The following is a 16,807-nucleotide window of genomic DNA, read 5'->3' on the forward strand; positions in this document are numbered from 1 at the left end:
TTTAATCTAACAGGGAATGTGATCTTTTGACATTTTACTTTTAGATTGAATATTTGCTAGAATCAGCACAGTGAAAAATGAATTAGAGAGACGCTATTTGATTTATCGGGGAGAATTATGATGCAAACGAGTAACAACTAACTTCTATGTAACCATACATGTAAACAACATGTAAAATGCGATGGAGACTGTTTGATTATTGTTCACATGCTCCGTGTCCATCCTGTCAGATGGTAAACAGCGGTGTCTGGTCTGGACTCTGGAAGTCACGTGTGCTTCTCTCCAAACAGCGCTGCGTCAGTCGAAGCGCTGATTGGCTGAGCTCTGCAAGTGACGGCATGTCCTGCTCTCTGATTGGTCTTTGGGCAATGTCAGTCACCGTCGTCACCGCCCCCGGTTAATGCAGCATGGGCGAAAATACCTCATTTAAATTTGGAGTGCCCCCGTATTCCAGCATGTATGGTAGATGGTAAAAGCTGACATGCAGGATTAGCGATATCCGGTTTAAAAAATAAAATGTTAATATACACAGGGAAATAACATTAATTGGAACATATTCACAGCTACCCATGTCCCTTATGAATTGACATACTCATATTAAAATGTGAGGGAATTAGTTCATTGATATGAATTTAAAAGTCTGATACGTTTGCTGTGCTGTCAAAGGATATTGCTCCATAATTTATAGCGTTGGCTGATATATTTGAGTGCAAAAAAACTCAGACTGAATATCAGTCATTTTCACTTTAGAGAAATTACAAATTAAAAGTGCCACATCTGCACGTTCAAATGGCTTCATTTCTCAACCTTGTCAGACGTCTTTGGCATGTTGCTCTGAGGAAATAGATGCCTCAACTGGCCTCTGTTAGTCAGATGCCCTCTTTTATTTATGGCATTTGCTTTATTGCATATTATTAAATATTCATTTGGTTTCATTCTGTGTATATTTTAGTATAAATGGGCTGACTGATGAATTGAAGGAACGCTCACCGGAACTTTCCTTTTATTGTGAAATCAGCTCGTGCGCACCGTTACCGTAATGCCTAGTATAGACACGTAGCTCGAAACAACGTGGGGGCTAGTTCGACCCGTGTTTTTCGTAGTGGAGGCTGCCCGACTGCAGTCCGACAGCCGCAGCCGAGGACCTTTCCACCGCCAACGATTTTGGACGACTGGGCGAAAGGTGAGCGAACAAATGGCCCTCTGGACACACGTATATCACGCGTTGGCAGGTGTTCACAGGCGTGTTGTTGTTGAACAGACAGGTAGGATGTGGATACTGGGGACTGTTAGCCACCCGGACGCTCAGATGCTAACCCACATTGCAGCATTGAGGGAGGATGGAGGCTCTCGCCACGTTAAGTTAGCTCGCTGGCTAATTTGCCGCCGCCGCTGTTGTCAGGAGCCTAAAGGGCAAAACACGAAGCCGTCGATAGCAACACAAGGTGAACTGTTTAATATTGAAGGGGGTCACACGTTTAGCAGGGTAGCGGCGACGTGTTATTTCTGAACCTGCGACCCTTGAGGTCGCTATTAGCCGTGGCTCAGGTTAGCAAACTAGCATTTTGAAGCTATGATGACTGGCCCGAAGAGTTCAGCTGGTGTGGAAGAGGCGACCCGGCCACTGCGCGGGGTTTAAACCGATAAGAACCGACCAGGAGACGTGAAAACCAGGGGAATCAGGGAGCTAACTAGTCGCCCGAACAAGCTAACACGATGGAGGGTTTTTTTTTTTTAGAAGTGACAGCAATAACGGTGCTGCCTTCAGGTGCTCCCACTAAAGTCCATCGTTAGGGAATCCAATCCACGAGTGAACACTTGTAATCGGAGGTGTTAGTATATAAATGAAGCGTCATATTGCAGGAATTGCCTTTTACTTTTTTAATGTTGTTGCATATTTAGTAAGTGTTTGAGCAGAATTTGTGCATTTGCGTTGATAAACAATTTGCCATAAGAAAGCCTACTTTATGAATTAGTGTGATTTCAAGAGTCATGTCTGCTCTCTGTGTGGATCCATGTGTATCCAATCTCTCTCTCATAATTACACTATTTTTTGCAGGTCCTTGAAGTCATCACGTGTCATTTCGGTGTAAATCATTTGTGTTGTACAGTGATATAGATACAACTAAAAAGGTCAATATTGGGTCATTTACCAAATATTTCTTAAATTAATCAGTTGTTTTGGAAATAAAATGGCAGATTAATTTTACAAAAGCTTTGGTTGGCTCCAACAATAGTTTTTTTGTTCATCCAACTGTCCAAACCTCAAATTTACAACTACTAATCACTTGTACGCGACTAATTTTGTACTGCCCAATGTGGGTTGCTTGTTTATTGATAATCTATTGGGTCCTTGAAGGGTTTTTGCTCTAAAGAAAATAAAATAAATTGTCTCTTACATCTATCAACAATTTATTTGTATTACTCTTTGGCTATGTTTGAGTCGGAAAGGCAGGCAATTGTACCTTTCAACAACACAAGAATGGGCTGCAATACGGCATTGCATATTTGAGATTACGTCAGACAATATTTCCTCACGGTCCCCTAGCTCTCAGTTCTGTGCGCGCTGAAATTTTTTTTTTTTCACTGTAAATTGAAAACCCCAACACTGCATGTGCAGTTTGTGGTTAGCACGTCGGTCTCCCATACCCCGACCAGTGCAGTCCAAAATTCAACAACAAACCCCTCCGAAATCGCTTACTGCCCCTTTAAGCGAGAAGGGAGTCTTTTTTTCTTCCTATCTGTCATTCTATAGGTTTGCACACAAATACACCACATGACCTGGGTTTTCTTTTCCCCCAACCCAGTTGTACTCACTTATCCACTTGTCTTACCTTGTCTGTATTTTGGCAGTTTGTTTTGCTAATATTTGGCCTGTGCATCACCAGATGTAGAATTTAGGGTGATGATGACAGGATGCATTAAATATCCTCATAGTGTGACAGTGTGACCTGCACATCACAAAAATCTGATTATAGTTCTTGCATATCAATTGCATTGTCATTACTTAAAATAGTTGCTAACTAGACAGTATGGATCGTATAATTTGATGCTAAAGTGTAAAAATAAATGATTTGACTTCCTCATTGGTGTTGGTATTGACGCATGTACATTTGCTGGGGCAGTAAGCACAAAACACAGGTTTGCCAAACAACAGCAGATGGTGCCAAGCTAACTGAGACATTGAAGTTTTAAGTAACCGTAAGCGTCATCTTTTGTGAGCTCAGATCTCACATTACCAACAATTTTAACGTCAAAAGGCCTCTCACACTGCCTGTCGAAATTTCATTCTACTTTTCTGACATTATAAGAACAATGTTCTGTATATATTCATGGATATCATGTAGAGTTACCTACAGGTGAATGAGTCACATCACCTTACAGTATCCAAAAGTTTAGTGACAGGACACAAATGTCAGTGTAGCTGCTAAGACATGTCACATACCAATACCAACGTTAAAAGTGTCTGTTTGAAATGATGGAATGACTATTTGTCATGATCTAATAATCATATTCAACCCCTCAGTTGAGCTAAATAATCATCATCTAAATGCCTGATCTAGCAGTTTCATCACTGCAGTTAGCTATGTTGCTGTGGGCTGCGTCTTTCTTAGTCGCATCAGTATCAGCAGCACGTGAAGGTCAGCGTGCCCTTGTGCATACAATGCATTTTCAGTCCTCCTTCCCTCCTCATGACGTCACTGCCCCACTCTGATGAGCACGGCTCTCGAGGAACTCATTGCCGTCGGTGTTTTTAGTGTGGTACAGTAGCGTCTGTCAGGGGGGTTTGTTGTGTTGCGGGCACCTTGACTACATCCTGAGTAAATCGAGGCAATAGGGAACTGAATGATTTCTATACTTACCCCACAGTCAGAACTGAAAATATTTTGCCGGCTTGCCGCCTTTGTAGAGAATCACACGTAAGAAGTCATTCACTGTCTGACTCTGGCAGCGTGTTACTGTGGACATGTGCACACACTATTATCTATACTGAAATGGCACTTTTGGCGCTCTCAGCTCCACTTTGTTTAAAGGACCAACAGACAGCCAATGCAAATATTTTCTATTTTCTCTCTCATATCAATCAAGATAATGAAAAAAGAGATGCAAGCGAAAAAAATATATGTATAGGGTTTTGACTTGGCAGTACATAGCAGCTGCTTACACCTCATGTGCTGCTCCTCCTCAGTCTCATACCCCCCCCCCCCAACGTCTGATAGCTTGCATAACTGTGGGGACAGCTGCCAAGACCAAGCTGGCTCCTCAGATGCACTCGTATCCACCATGGTGCCACGTCAGGATATGTGGTTACCTACTGAAGCACAAACAGACAGGGGTGTTAATAGGCGCTTAAAGGGGCAGTAAGCGATTTTAATCCAATACACCTTTTTTGGTAAAATTCAGTGAATATTTCCTTACGGCCCTCGACTAGCTGTTGCTTTTTGTGTGCGCTGGAAAAAAAAAAAAATTTTTCAGCACAGCCCTGGCTCTGTCAATTGAAAACAATTGTGGGTTTGCACCACAGAACACTGTGTGTGCAGTTTGTAAACATCATTAATTCAACATTTATTTGATCAACACAGGTTAACCTTGCTACATTGGTTGTTTCTCGCAGCCGCATGTTTATTGACAATTTACGACACTGACGCCCCAATCTGTCTCCCTCCGCAGTGATGTTCCAACAATGCCGATAGTGGATAAACTCAAGGAGGCTTTAAAACCGGGCCGAAAGGAGACAGGCGATGAAGGTGACCTCAACAAACTGTTGGCTTCTTCTGCCAAGAAGGTCCTGCTGCAGAAGATAGAGTTTGAGCCTGCCAGCAAGGGTTTCTCCTATCAACTGGATAGCTTAAAGAACAAGTATGTGATCCTCAATCCCAGGAATGAGGGCGCTACAGGGCAGAAGGCCACAGAGCCTGCCCAAATAAAGAGGCAAGGTGAGCTCTTGAATTGAACTGAAAAAGCAGGATTTGATTGTTTGACTTGTTTTGAGCCCTAAAACCTCAGATCCTGCCTTCCCTTCAATCATGTCGCCAAATTTGACTGCCCTTCTCATTTAGTCTCGGAGAACGTGGTTGGGGGCCAGAGCGATGGGATCCCTGCACCACAGAAGATGCTCTTTCCAGGAAACAAGCTCACCCTCAAATGGGAGCGTGTGTACCGGGTGGGAGCCGGCCTCCACAACTTGGGAAACACCTGCTTCCTCAACTCCACAGTGCAGTGTCTCACCTACACCCCGCCACTCGCCAACTACTTACTCTCAAAGGAGCACAGCCGTGCCTGTGAGTACCTGACTCTACTTCTTTAATGCTGCCAGTCTCACAGCATTTACAGCCACATTCATTTATATTTTCCTCAACACCACATACACACACCTTTAAGTTTTTGGAAATGGCCGTTACCCTGCAACTGTTACTCTGTACGCAGACATGTGTCACTGTGGAATGAAAGCCAAAGCAGCTGAAGAAGGACAAAAAAACCCAGCTGCTTCAGTCTGTTCACGTTGTCGTATTCAGGCTGTGATTCATTCAGCAGTTCATGATAATTTAAACAAGCCATGGAAACAAACACTCACTGACCTCTAAGTTTTAGAGCTGTAGGTAAATCTGTACAGTAGTAAGCAATTCAAATCGCCTAAAACACATAAATCACTTTCTACTTTGGTCCAGACCAAGCTGCAGATTCATAAAAAATAATAGAATACAATAAACTAATGTATTAAGACTTCATATATTTTCGTATTACAGGTCTTTTTGATGTTTAAACATTTCAAATTGCATCTTATTTGCACAGATAGAGTATGCTTGAAGGACAAAAGATTATTGACAGAGGCTCCACAACTTTTGCGTTTACATTCAAATACCTGATTTTGACTTTATTTTGAAAAATTGCTTTGTGATGAACACTAATGTTTTTCCCGATTCTGAATACTGACCTTTGGTGAGATCAAGTTTTCAGTGGGGCATAAAGTCAACATATCTTCCTCTCTGTGGCCATAACACATTTCTGCACTTAAATTGTACAAGTGACTCTGATTTTCTTGTGTCGTTGTTGTGTGTGTTTCAGGTCACCAGTCAGGCTTTTGTATGATCTGTATAATGCAGAACCATATCATCCAAGCGTTCGCCAACACAGGCAATGCCATCAAGCCCGTCTCCTTCATCAGAGATCTGAAAAGTAAGAAAGTGACCGCCCTTTAACATTGTGTGATTTGTGTCTGAGCAGTTTGTGCAGTTCAATTTCAGTGTAGGTAATGTCAGGAGTCACAGCCTCCTGTTCTGTTTTTTCCCTTCTCTTTTCTTTGGTTGAATATTGCCAGAGTCACGATGACGCAAACACAGGCCACAGTGTCCCATGTGACGGTAGCCAGTAACTGCAGTACTTAAGTGCATCGGTGAGGCTGCAGGGTGTGTGTGGACACACCATGTGGAGAGTAGGGATGAGGTGTGAGTTAAACCCTGACATGGTGAGGCACTGTGCTGTAGTCTCATAGGGGACTTTCCTACCTGCCGCTTCTACCTTATGTGCTGCTGCAATCAAGTCTCCACCTCCTGCACCTCTTTTTCTCTCTCTCTCTCTCTCTCTCTCTCTCTCTCTCTCCTTCCCTCCCCAATGCCCTCTCTTTCTCCTTGTGACTGTAGGATGAGAGGAGCTGCTTTAGCACAAAAATGTACAGTCCACCCCCCTTTTTTTTTAAACCATGAACCACTAAAATCCACAGTATGTGTTTGATAATTGTTCTCTACATCCATGTACTCTCTGGCCACCTCCACGATCAGAAATGTGCCACCACAGCTAGAACACAGCTACACACACACACACACACACACACACACACACACACACACACACACACACACACACAAAAAACACCCTCTCCCACGAAAAAATACAATTACAGGACAATGACATCACATAAAAGTCAAAGGAGCTTACTGCAACTGATGCTGAAATCGCCCCAGGGTCTCACAGCCGGGGGTCTCACGAATTCACAAAAAAACCCCACAGCCCTCTGATCCAACACCAGATTTCAAATCATCAGGATGTCTTTTTCTTCTCAGAGAGAAGTGCCCTGAACAGGTCAATAGTGCGTAGTGTCTTAATCTGTTTTCCCGCTCAAGGGTGACTCATTGTCATGAATCTGCAGGGATGCTTTGTTGGGAACGCGGTGATGATGACCACATTATAATTCTACAAGCTCATACTTTCCCCGTCATCCATTAGGAAATAACAGGAGAGGCAAAGAGCTACATTAGCTCTAATTTGAGACTTTGGGATGAGACATCAGTCTGCTGAAGTCACTAAGTGACTGTAAGCTTTTTATTAGATGATAATTGAATTTCTTGTCAGAAGTGCATGAGATACAAACATTAGAGCCCCATGAAAGAGAACTCCTTAAACTTAACTGATTATGACTTTATAAATGTGCCAGTGCGTACACATCCTTTTTCATAGATGAAAACCCATTTAACCTGCTACTCTAAGAATCATTTTTGGATTTAAGACCTACTGTGAGCAGTCTAGTGGTCATTACTGTTCGCATTCATTTGCATCCCATCTTTTGAATGTAGGTCACTAGTCTAACATTGAGCTGTGTAGTTTTGAAGAGGTGTTAGTGGAACAAAGTCTTGTATGTGACATCACACATACTGTATTCAAGTAGTAGGTGATCACGATTTTATATTATGAACACGTGCCTCTGCAGTATATAACACACATTGTCTAACTCTTTATCAAACTCACGACATTGATCATTACCTGCCAGTTAGAGGCGTATAAACATCTTGTTTTCTCTGACCTCTCTTGTCTCAGAAACCCTGAATTAGCACAAAGCTAAAAAAAAAACCAACACTTTTGTCTCCCACAGAAATTGCCCGACATTTTCGCTTTGGAAGCCAGGAGGATGCCCATGAGTTTTTGCGGTACACCATCGATGCCATGCAGAAAGCCTGTCTAAATGGCTACCCTAAGTACGGCTTTTTTTATTGTTGTCTTAAAATTGTCATAATGATTGTTGGTCTTGGACCATGGATATGGTCGTGATGATCTTTTTCTTTGTTTACTTCCTGTCTGTAGGCTTGACAGGCAGACCCAGGCCACAACGTTGGTTCACCAGATCTTTGGAGGCTACCTCAGGTCAAGAGGTATTGACTGTTTGCTACTCTTTCTTTTACAAAAAAAAAAATTCGTATATTTGGGTGAACTAAATGTATATTACTAAAATTGCTTCATATAACCCGATGTTGATGTGCCACCCTGTGTGGGCGGCTGTGGAGGTAGAGACGGTCGTTCACTAACCCGAAGGTCAGCTGTTCGATCCCCGCTTCCCCCACAGTCCGCGTGCCGATGTGTCCTTGGGCAAGACACTCAACCCTAAATTGCCTCTGACATCTGTATGTGGTCATGGTCTAAGACGCCGTCAGTGAAAACTTTAGTAATGCTTTGTAAACGGAAAATTAAAACTCTGCACTGCGTGTGCTGATGCTACTACCAAAATCCATGTAGTATTTTTTCTGACACTCATCGTTAGTTTAATATCTCCTGTAAGCGTTCGACATTATGCTTGTGCAGTCCATGAGATTTGCGAGCGCACAAGTTAAATGAGTTTTTTGTTTTTAGATGAAATATTAATTGCACAGCAGCATATTTCTCCACTATTTGATTTTTACTAATTTCCTTTAATCTTGATAATATAGATATAATTTCAAATCCTAAACCTGTTTCCACGATGCAACTTGTGAAATTATTCCGTAATAATTATATTAAATTAGAGTATTTTCATGTGTTTGCAGGCGGTTCCCCTAAACGTTTTGATCTGAGAGCCAGAGGCAGTTGTTGAGGTTCTTGGTTGTTTTGTGTGTACAGGAGGTAGCAGTAGCTTGTATGAAATATTGCTGCAATCACTGTTGACCTATTAAATTAACAGATTCAATTTTCTCCAGAAATGGCCCTAAGTATTAGAGTCCGATTTTCAATCTTGTCTTTCAGTGAAATGCTCTATTTGTAAAAGTGTGTCTGACACGTATGACCCTTACCTGGACATTGCTGTGGAGATTCGGGTAGGTTTTATTACATCTTACAAGATTTCTTGAAAATATTAAATGTATGCTATCATTGTTCCCTCTAAACTTAAGCAATGCTGAGGTGATTCTGTCCTCGTCTTTCAGCAAGCAGCAAACATTGTGCGAGCCCTGGAACTGTTTGTTAAACCAGATGTGTTGAGTGGAGAGAATGCCTACATGTGTGCCAAGTGAGTGACACTTCTAATCTGACAACATTGGCCAGAACATTAACGTGTATTTTTTTTAATGTATATATTAATTTACTCACAGTAGAAATCCTGTTTCCTTTTATGTTTTTCTCCCCAGGTGCAAAAAGAAAGTGCCAGCAACCAAGCGCTTCACAGTCCATCGAACATCCAACGTTCTGACTCTTTCACTGAAGAGGTTTGCCAACTTCAGCGGTGGGAAAATAACAAAGGTTAGCAAAGAATCCTCTTCACAAATGGTTGTCTCATTCTCAGTTTATCATAATTTTTCCATCCGTCTTTCTTTGTTGTTGTTTTTCCCAGGATGTTGGATATCCAGAATTCCTGAACATCCGCCCCTACATGTCTCAGAGCTCAGGCGACCCTGTTATGTACGGCCTCTATGCTGTTCTGGTGCACTCTGGGTACAGTTGTCACGCTGGCCACTACTATTGCTATGTCAAGGTGAGGCGACTAGATGCACAACTTTTAATAAACTTTTTATGAACTTCAGTGTAATTGTTGTTCATTGGTTAATAGAGAAGCCACATTTAGTTGTAGCATTAATATTTGATAATATTATGGTATAAATGTCTCTGTAAATCTGTTCCTTGTTTCCTCTCAGGCGAGCAATGGACAGTGGTACCAAATGAATGATTCAATGGTGCACTCTAGTAACATCAAAGTGGTGTTGAACCAGCAGGCCTATGTGCTGTTCTACCTGAGGTAAGACTTGAGTACTTGAGTACTATATCTACAAGGTGTCGTGTGTTCCTCCTGGATATGTGATTAAATAAAGCAGAGTCTTTATTTGTACATTAAAGGATCCCTGAAACCAGGAAGAATGCAGACGGGCAGAGCACCAAGCAGGGAATGTTGCATCCAGGGAAGAACAGCGTGTCGTCTGAACAGATAAAGAGGGCCAACCTGAACGGACCTCTCTCCTCCCCGCAGGTCACAAAGGTATAAGGCATTTTGTTAAATGGTAAAAGATATACCCCAGTTTTACAGCTTGTAACATTTTGGAATTTGGAATTTAAAGTTCCGCTACAATTTCACCTCCTCTTTGCAGAAACTTGAGCCTGCACAACTGCGTAAGATCCAGTCAGTGGACGGTGGGTTGGGCCTCCCCATTTCCAGGAACGGTGTGAGCTCTCAGCCACAACCCAGACTTTCGAACTGGATGTCATCGTCCAGTGGCCCACCGAAGCTGCCAGGTGGACCCACTGTCATCGAGGAGCCTTTCAAGAAGCTTAAGAAGCCGTCTCCCCAGAGCCAAGTGCAGTCCCGCAGCGTCACTCCAACCCCTTCCAACAACGGGCTCAGCAGGACGGAGGGAGAGAAAAAGCAAGGTGGCGAGGGCAGAGGCATTTCGACATCTACCTCTTTTAAGTCTTTGTCTGACTCTTCCTCTGCCGACACCACCGAGTCAAAGGTAACATTTGAAGTGAGAAAGAACAAACATTTCTTAGGAGGCAGAGTACATGTCGTTTTTAGCATCTGATCACATCAACATGGAACATTGAACTTCATTGTGTAAAATGAGCTACAGAAATTTGGCACAGATTTTTGCTGTGGAAAAGTAATGGGATGCATAGCAGCCATTTCAGGCCTCACGTGGATGCACGGAAGAATAACCCACAGCCTGCGATTTGCCTCCTCCAGGACTCTCCCAAAAGTGCGCCAGTAGGAGAGACGCCCTCCACCCCTCGGAAAGGCTACAACGGCCTGGCGTCTCCAGCCAAGAGCGTGGAGCGCTCGCAGAGTGCAGAGGAGCCGAAGACGGCGAAAATAAAACCCCCAGCCCTCAACAACATCGCATCGGAAGCCACCAGCACCATGTCACCTCCACCTGCCAAGAAACTGGCCCTGTCGGCCAAGAAGGTGAACGTCATTCCCATCCAAAACAGCACCACTTCCTGTCTTTGTACGAGCTCATGATACCTTGGTTTCCTGTTGCTCCACTCCACACTGCTATCCCAAATTTGATCATTGATTTCAATGAGTAATTATTTTAAGGCAAGTGAACTCTCCTTTTCTAGTTTATTTTCTGCTACATGGAATGTGTTGTCTCTCCTGTGTACTTGTCTAATCAACTACACGGTAGCACTTGTTTAGAGTTTGTCTTCTTTTACTTTAGTTTCTTTTTTTCTAACCATTTCTAATTCTTCTCTGCCATATCCTTTCCTCCTTGTTTTCCTCCCTCCATCTTATCCTGACATTCCTTTTAATCACCCCCTTTCCTCGTTTAATTCTCTTCCTTATTTTTTTGTCACATTCATGGCTATTTTCTTTAGACCACCAAGTTTTTATTTATGTCGATAACTGCAGGCTCGCAACCGGAGTCCGAGCAACATTGATGCTCTGCCCCCATTGTCACGCCAGCTGTCCAGTGACCCCACGCATCAAAATCAACATAATCACCTCACCTTTGCCTCAGCTTCTCACACTCACAGGTATGAAGTGTGAGCCTGAAGTTACATATGAAATACATATTTGTTCATGTGAAATGACAGTGGGAGTGTAAATGCATATTATCTCATGTTCTCTCCCCAGAGCTGGTCCATTCCATTCGCCTAAAGTCCAGTCACCGCCTTTTGCCCACTCAAGTGGATCCTTCAAACAGCAGAGCCCTCAGAAACAGTCCCTTCTTTCCACACTGCAAAAACCAAATGCCAGCCTTTCTCTTAAAACCAACGGGCTTCACAGTCCCGGCCCAAAGACCCCAAGGTCTTCCAACAACCTCAGCTCCGCGGTCCAAGAGCCAGACCTCAACGGCGCTTCAACTCAAAAGGTCAACCAAAAGAAAAAGAAGAAAAAGAAGCGATGCCACTCTGAAGTGGAGCCCGACGCAAAGCCGGTCACATCCCCAGCAACAGTGACACAGGCCAACCCTTTGGAATCGGCAAGTGAGAAGAAGCGCAAGAAGAAAAAGAAGAAGCGTAAGAGGGAGATTGAGGATGAAAAGAAGGCGACGGAGAGGGAGTGTGTCCCGTCTCATCTCGACACATCAAACCAGGAAGAGGATTGGTGTCAGGGCGGCATGTGGAGTCTGACATCCAATCCAGGCGCAGAACCGTCTAAGCAAAAGCCTCAGTTAGCTTCCGCAAATCCAACTCAGTGTGAGTCAAATCAGAAAGAACAGGGAAGGGACTCTGTGTCGTTGAAGAAGAAGAAGAAGAAGAAGAAGAAGATGCAGCTGGTGGAGGCTCTGCAGGACACAACCTCAGCGTGCGCTGCGACAGAAAGGTTGGTTGAAGGTTCGCTAGTTCGGCCTCATGTCTGTCTCTGTGTTCCTAAAAGCATCTACATCCATGAATCTTCATTTCTGTTCATTTGGAGCTCCTACTTTGAGAAAAACAAGGGCACATAACTTTGTTTCTGAAACAACCAGCCGGCTGTCACATTGACCTGTCAGACACTTCACAGTGCAGCGGGTGTGCCAATTACATGCTACAGCATAAGCTTATTTTATTATTTTAATTATTATTATTCATTATAATCTATGAAGGACTTGACTTTGAGAATGCGTCTCTAGAAAACATGTTGCTACAGCCTTTAAAAACATTTAGGGTCAAGTGCAGGTGAAGCAGGTGCTTCATTACATCTCATCTATGAAAAACTCACCTTCTTTGCAATAAGCACATTGATTAAAATTCAATTTTTTTACCCAACAGCACTTCTGGTACGAAGGCCGCAGCCATTCAAAATGATACGGGAGAGTCGATAAAGTTGAAAAAGAAGTTAAAGAAGAGGAGGCTAAAAGAAGAGGTGAGACTGTGGGAGGAGAGCAGGCGTTCAGACGAGCAGAACGATGAGCGTGACGCGGCGGAGCCACATTCGAAGAAGAGCGCCGCCGAGGACGACGACAAAATGAGCAAACAAAGTACCGGTAGGAGAGCGTGGACTCGCATGGAAAGTAAATGTGGGACAAATCTTGTTGCCATGCCAACACAGAACTTAATAATGTCCTTCCTTGATTAGTTATTTGCCAAAAATCACACCACAGACACTGCCTTTCATTTAGGTGACCAGTCGTTACACAATTACTAAAATAGAACATGTCTCGTTTCATTTTAAAAATGCTCGATGTAATTATTTGTTCTCCTGATTGTTTTTTTCATATCTAGCCACAGTGGTAGTGTGGGACAGCCAAGTGAAGGACGGCTACAAACGCAGCCAGGCTCCGGCGACTGATGGAAGTGCATCCGGAGACAACACCACGACTGCTCCTGTGGCCTGGGATGGAAAAAAGACGAGTGGCGTTGTAGAAGAGCTGCTCAGGAATGCCACAGACAAGGCCTACGGAGCCAACGGTGAGTTTTGAGTTATCAGTAAATAGTAAAAAGGGCTTGGTGGACGGTATTCTTGGTCACTGGTGAAGGCGCACGTCATTAGAAGTTTCACCGATATGCCGCAAATATGGTGACTCGATGGAAATCCACTATAATTGTTTTATACATTTTGTCTTTTTGTCGAATCTAGTCCTCAGCTGGGATGGAGAGGTCTCTGCCATCAGTAAAGATGCCATTGAAGACGTCCGCCATGCAAAGAATGACGCTGTGATTGATGAGTGGGATGAAGACTTTGACAGGGGAAAGGTGAGGGGGGACAAAACAAACATGAAATTAGAAGAAAAATACCTTAAATTGAGCTGCTTCTGGGGTATTGAAGCACAAATATATCACTGCCATTCTCATTGCTCATTCAACATCTCCCCTCTTTTCACTTTTGCATTTACAGGTGAAGAAAATTAAAAACTTTAAAAGAGAAAATTGGAGGACTGGCAGCAGCATCTTCCAGAAGATCCAGGACAGAAAGAACAAGTGGTCTGTAACACCCGGAGGGAAAAGAGTTTTCGGAGTCCGACGTTGAGATGCCAGAGTGCTGTTGAGGTCACGCGGACTGGAAATCGAGACAATACTGTATACCAAATTTATTATTTTTATTTTAATTTTTGTTTTTTTTTATTTTTCCCTCTCTCGTGTTCACTTCCGAACCATATTCAAGGATAGGATTGAGCCAAAAGCAGCACAGCAGACTGTTAACTGTTTCACTGACAGTCTCAAATTAAAATTAACTAACATCAATTGTTTTTCCTTCACTGGCCACCTGAATTGAACAACTCACATCCCCTTTTAATCCAAATGTGGCTCAAGTTTTTTTAAATTCATGAAGTATTTAACAGAAAACCCTTCATCATCAACATCCACGTCACATGAATTACTGTACGTTGGCATCTTTCGAGCCTTAGTTATTGTCCTGAAACTTTATGAAGTTAAAAACAGTTAATCATATTTTGTGAAAGATGAGATGATCAGAGATGAGAAAGAAAATCTGCAACTCTTAAAAATCCTGAATTCGATCTCGGAATATGCTGCTTTTGCAGACTTAAGGGCTCAGTTGGTTGCTGAGTTTTTTTTCTTTCTTTTTTTACCTTTCTCCTGAAATTATACCAAATTCAATGATCCAAAATTGTTATTTGTTAAATTTAAAATTTCTTTTAGTTCATACATTTATCTGCTTCTCGGTTTGTTTTTATGCACCACATTTCGCCAACATGTTGTTGGTGAAATTCAGGTTTAAAAATGGGTTCTTGTTGAAATTGGTTCAAAAACGTGACGCGTTAAATTTAGTTTTTATTTCTGCCATCTTGGTTATGTGCCATGTTTGTTTGTTTTTTTTAAAAACAGACTTAATGGCAATACGTTTAAAACCACGAATAAGTGCTCAGCTGTTTTGTGTAAACATTTTTGACTGTTTGTGGAAATGCAGAAGAACAACACATTAGTGCAATGTGCATTTGCAGAGTTGATGTTGTGGTTGTTTTGAGGAAAATCGGACAAGAGCATTTATTTTCTACTGTGCAGCTGTTAAAACTCTGTAGCTCTTCTCACCAGTCCACAGTTTGGGCGGCTCTGTCTGGATGTTTCCCATTCTCTGTAACAAACCTCACCACAAACAGTTCTTTAACCAATGTACTGAAATAAAAGGGTTAAATTTTATACTTCAGGCACTGTGTTGGAATGGGACTGCCACATGCTACTTAATTTATTTCCCTCTTGTATCTTATAAACTCTATGCAATTATTCTGATGCTCATGCTGGTCACTTACAAACTGGGCTGAGACTCAGGAATCAGACATCCTGTATCCCATCTTCATCCCCGATCAGACGGCCGTTTCATGTGACAGAACCACCATTTTGCATCCTGTACATCCTGTAGAAACCGTTTTTATACAAAGTATTTCAGGTGTGGAAACCATGGGATCACCTCGCACCAACCCAGGCACAGACGCGTAGAGAAACTTAACGTCGTAAACAAAAACGCTTTGCCAGTGTAGAAGACTGTACAGTCCCATCTTGTGCTACCTGTGTTTCCCTACCAACGCTGTAAAGACTTGCCCTTGCATTTCTTTTCATTCTAGAAATGTTGCCTTGAATTGGCTTTAAAAAGAAAAAAAAAGTATAGAGTTTAATGTTATAAATATATAATTTAAAAGAAGAAAAGACATATTTCTTGTGCAACTAATACTTGGGTCAGTTGGTGGATGTTAACTTGGAGAATTTATCTGCAAATGTGTTTTGTTCATTTGTGCAAAAGAGAGTTGTCCGTTTTTCAGGCAAGAACTTCCCAATGTCACTGTGCAGGAGAGACTGCGACAGATTCGTTTGTGGGGTGTGACTCTCAAACAGGACACAGAAGAACTTTAACCAGCGTGAATGGACGGTCCTCATGTTTGCATCGATGGTTCTATATTTTCCACCACCTTTTTTCTGACCAAGGAAAAGACCTTTCATAATAAAAGTGGCTCTTACCACACTAGTTAACTAAAAAAAAGGTGCAATAAAGTTGTGACTTTTGTGAGCTCTTTGTGCATTTTTCTGTCTTCTACAGCTTTGTATGATCGTTTTCCCCACTCGTAATTAATGTGAGCAGATATTTTAACAGTCAAAATCTACACTTGTTCACTGTCTCCCAGTGTGTCATTTACAGGACAGGAGCTGATTCAGAAAAACTGCCGCAGCACTGCCGTCTGTTGTTGGCTTCTGGCCACGCCCTCTTCTAGTGATGTCACCACAGGACAGCTGAGGCAAAATGCCTCGTGACGTCACTGAGATTTTTTTAAAGTTACACAATGATCGATACATGTTTGGCAGCAGTTTATCAACTGACCAAGGGGCAGAAAGACGTCATTTGCGACGGCTAGCTGACGGAGAATTATCTGACGTGGACCTCGGGTTTTTTTTAGGAGATAGTGACTAGCTTTTTTAACGCAGCGGGAACATTTAGCAGGTAGAGACCGAAACCGGAGCTAAAAGAAAGGCGACGTTTAACATAAATTTGCGACAGCCAACGTGACTCCGACTGAATGATAACTGCTTTGTGTACATAAGCGACCGTTGGCTCGTTGTCATAGCAACTCTAAAGGTACGGTACACATGTCGGTGTTGTGCCCACAACTTGTCAGCGCTGTCTCCAAGTGGCCACAAGTGTTATTGCAGGTTTAGAGATCAAGCCAACGCCATTATGGTGTATGTTGAAAAATGTATATATTTA

General features: G+C 42.6%; 1 protein-coding gene across 1 annotated transcript; it reads left to right on the top strand.

The window, feature by feature from the left end:
- The first annotated feature begins 1,049 nt into the window (after nucleotides 1-1,049).
- Nucleotides 1,050-16,114, top strand: usp36 (ubiquitin specific peptidase 36). Its single transcript, XM_035615609.2, has 20 exons — nucleotides 1,050-1,183; nucleotides 4,672-4,937; nucleotides 5,061-5,282; nucleotides 6,067-6,177; nucleotides 7,868-7,970; nucleotides 8,077-8,144; nucleotides 8,989-9,059; nucleotides 9,168-9,250; nucleotides 9,369-9,480; nucleotides 9,572-9,712; nucleotides 9,873-9,973; nucleotides 10,072-10,210; nucleotides 10,320-10,682; nucleotides 10,913-11,131; nucleotides 11,579-11,703; nucleotides 11,804-12,496; nucleotides 12,925-13,139; nucleotides 13,378-13,563; nucleotides 13,733-13,848; nucleotides 13,991-16,114. Exons 2-20 carry the CDS (start codon nucleotides 4,685-4,687, stop codon nucleotides 14,120-14,122), a joined length of 3,453 nt encoding a protein of 1,150 aa, XP_035471502.1. The 5' UTR covers nucleotides 1,050-1,183; nucleotides 4,672-4,684; the 3' UTR covers nucleotides 14,123-16,114.
- The last annotated feature ends 693 nt before the right edge of the window (nucleotides 16,115-16,807 follow it).

Source organism: Scophthalmus maximus, chromosome 17 (assembly GCF_022379125.1).
Source record: "Scophthalmus maximus strain ysfricsl-2021 chromosome 17, ASM2237912v1, whole genome shotgun sequence".
NCBI classification, from domain to species: Eukaryota; Metazoa; Chordata; class Actinopteri; order Pleuronectiformes; family Scophthalmidae; genus Scophthalmus; species Scophthalmus maximus.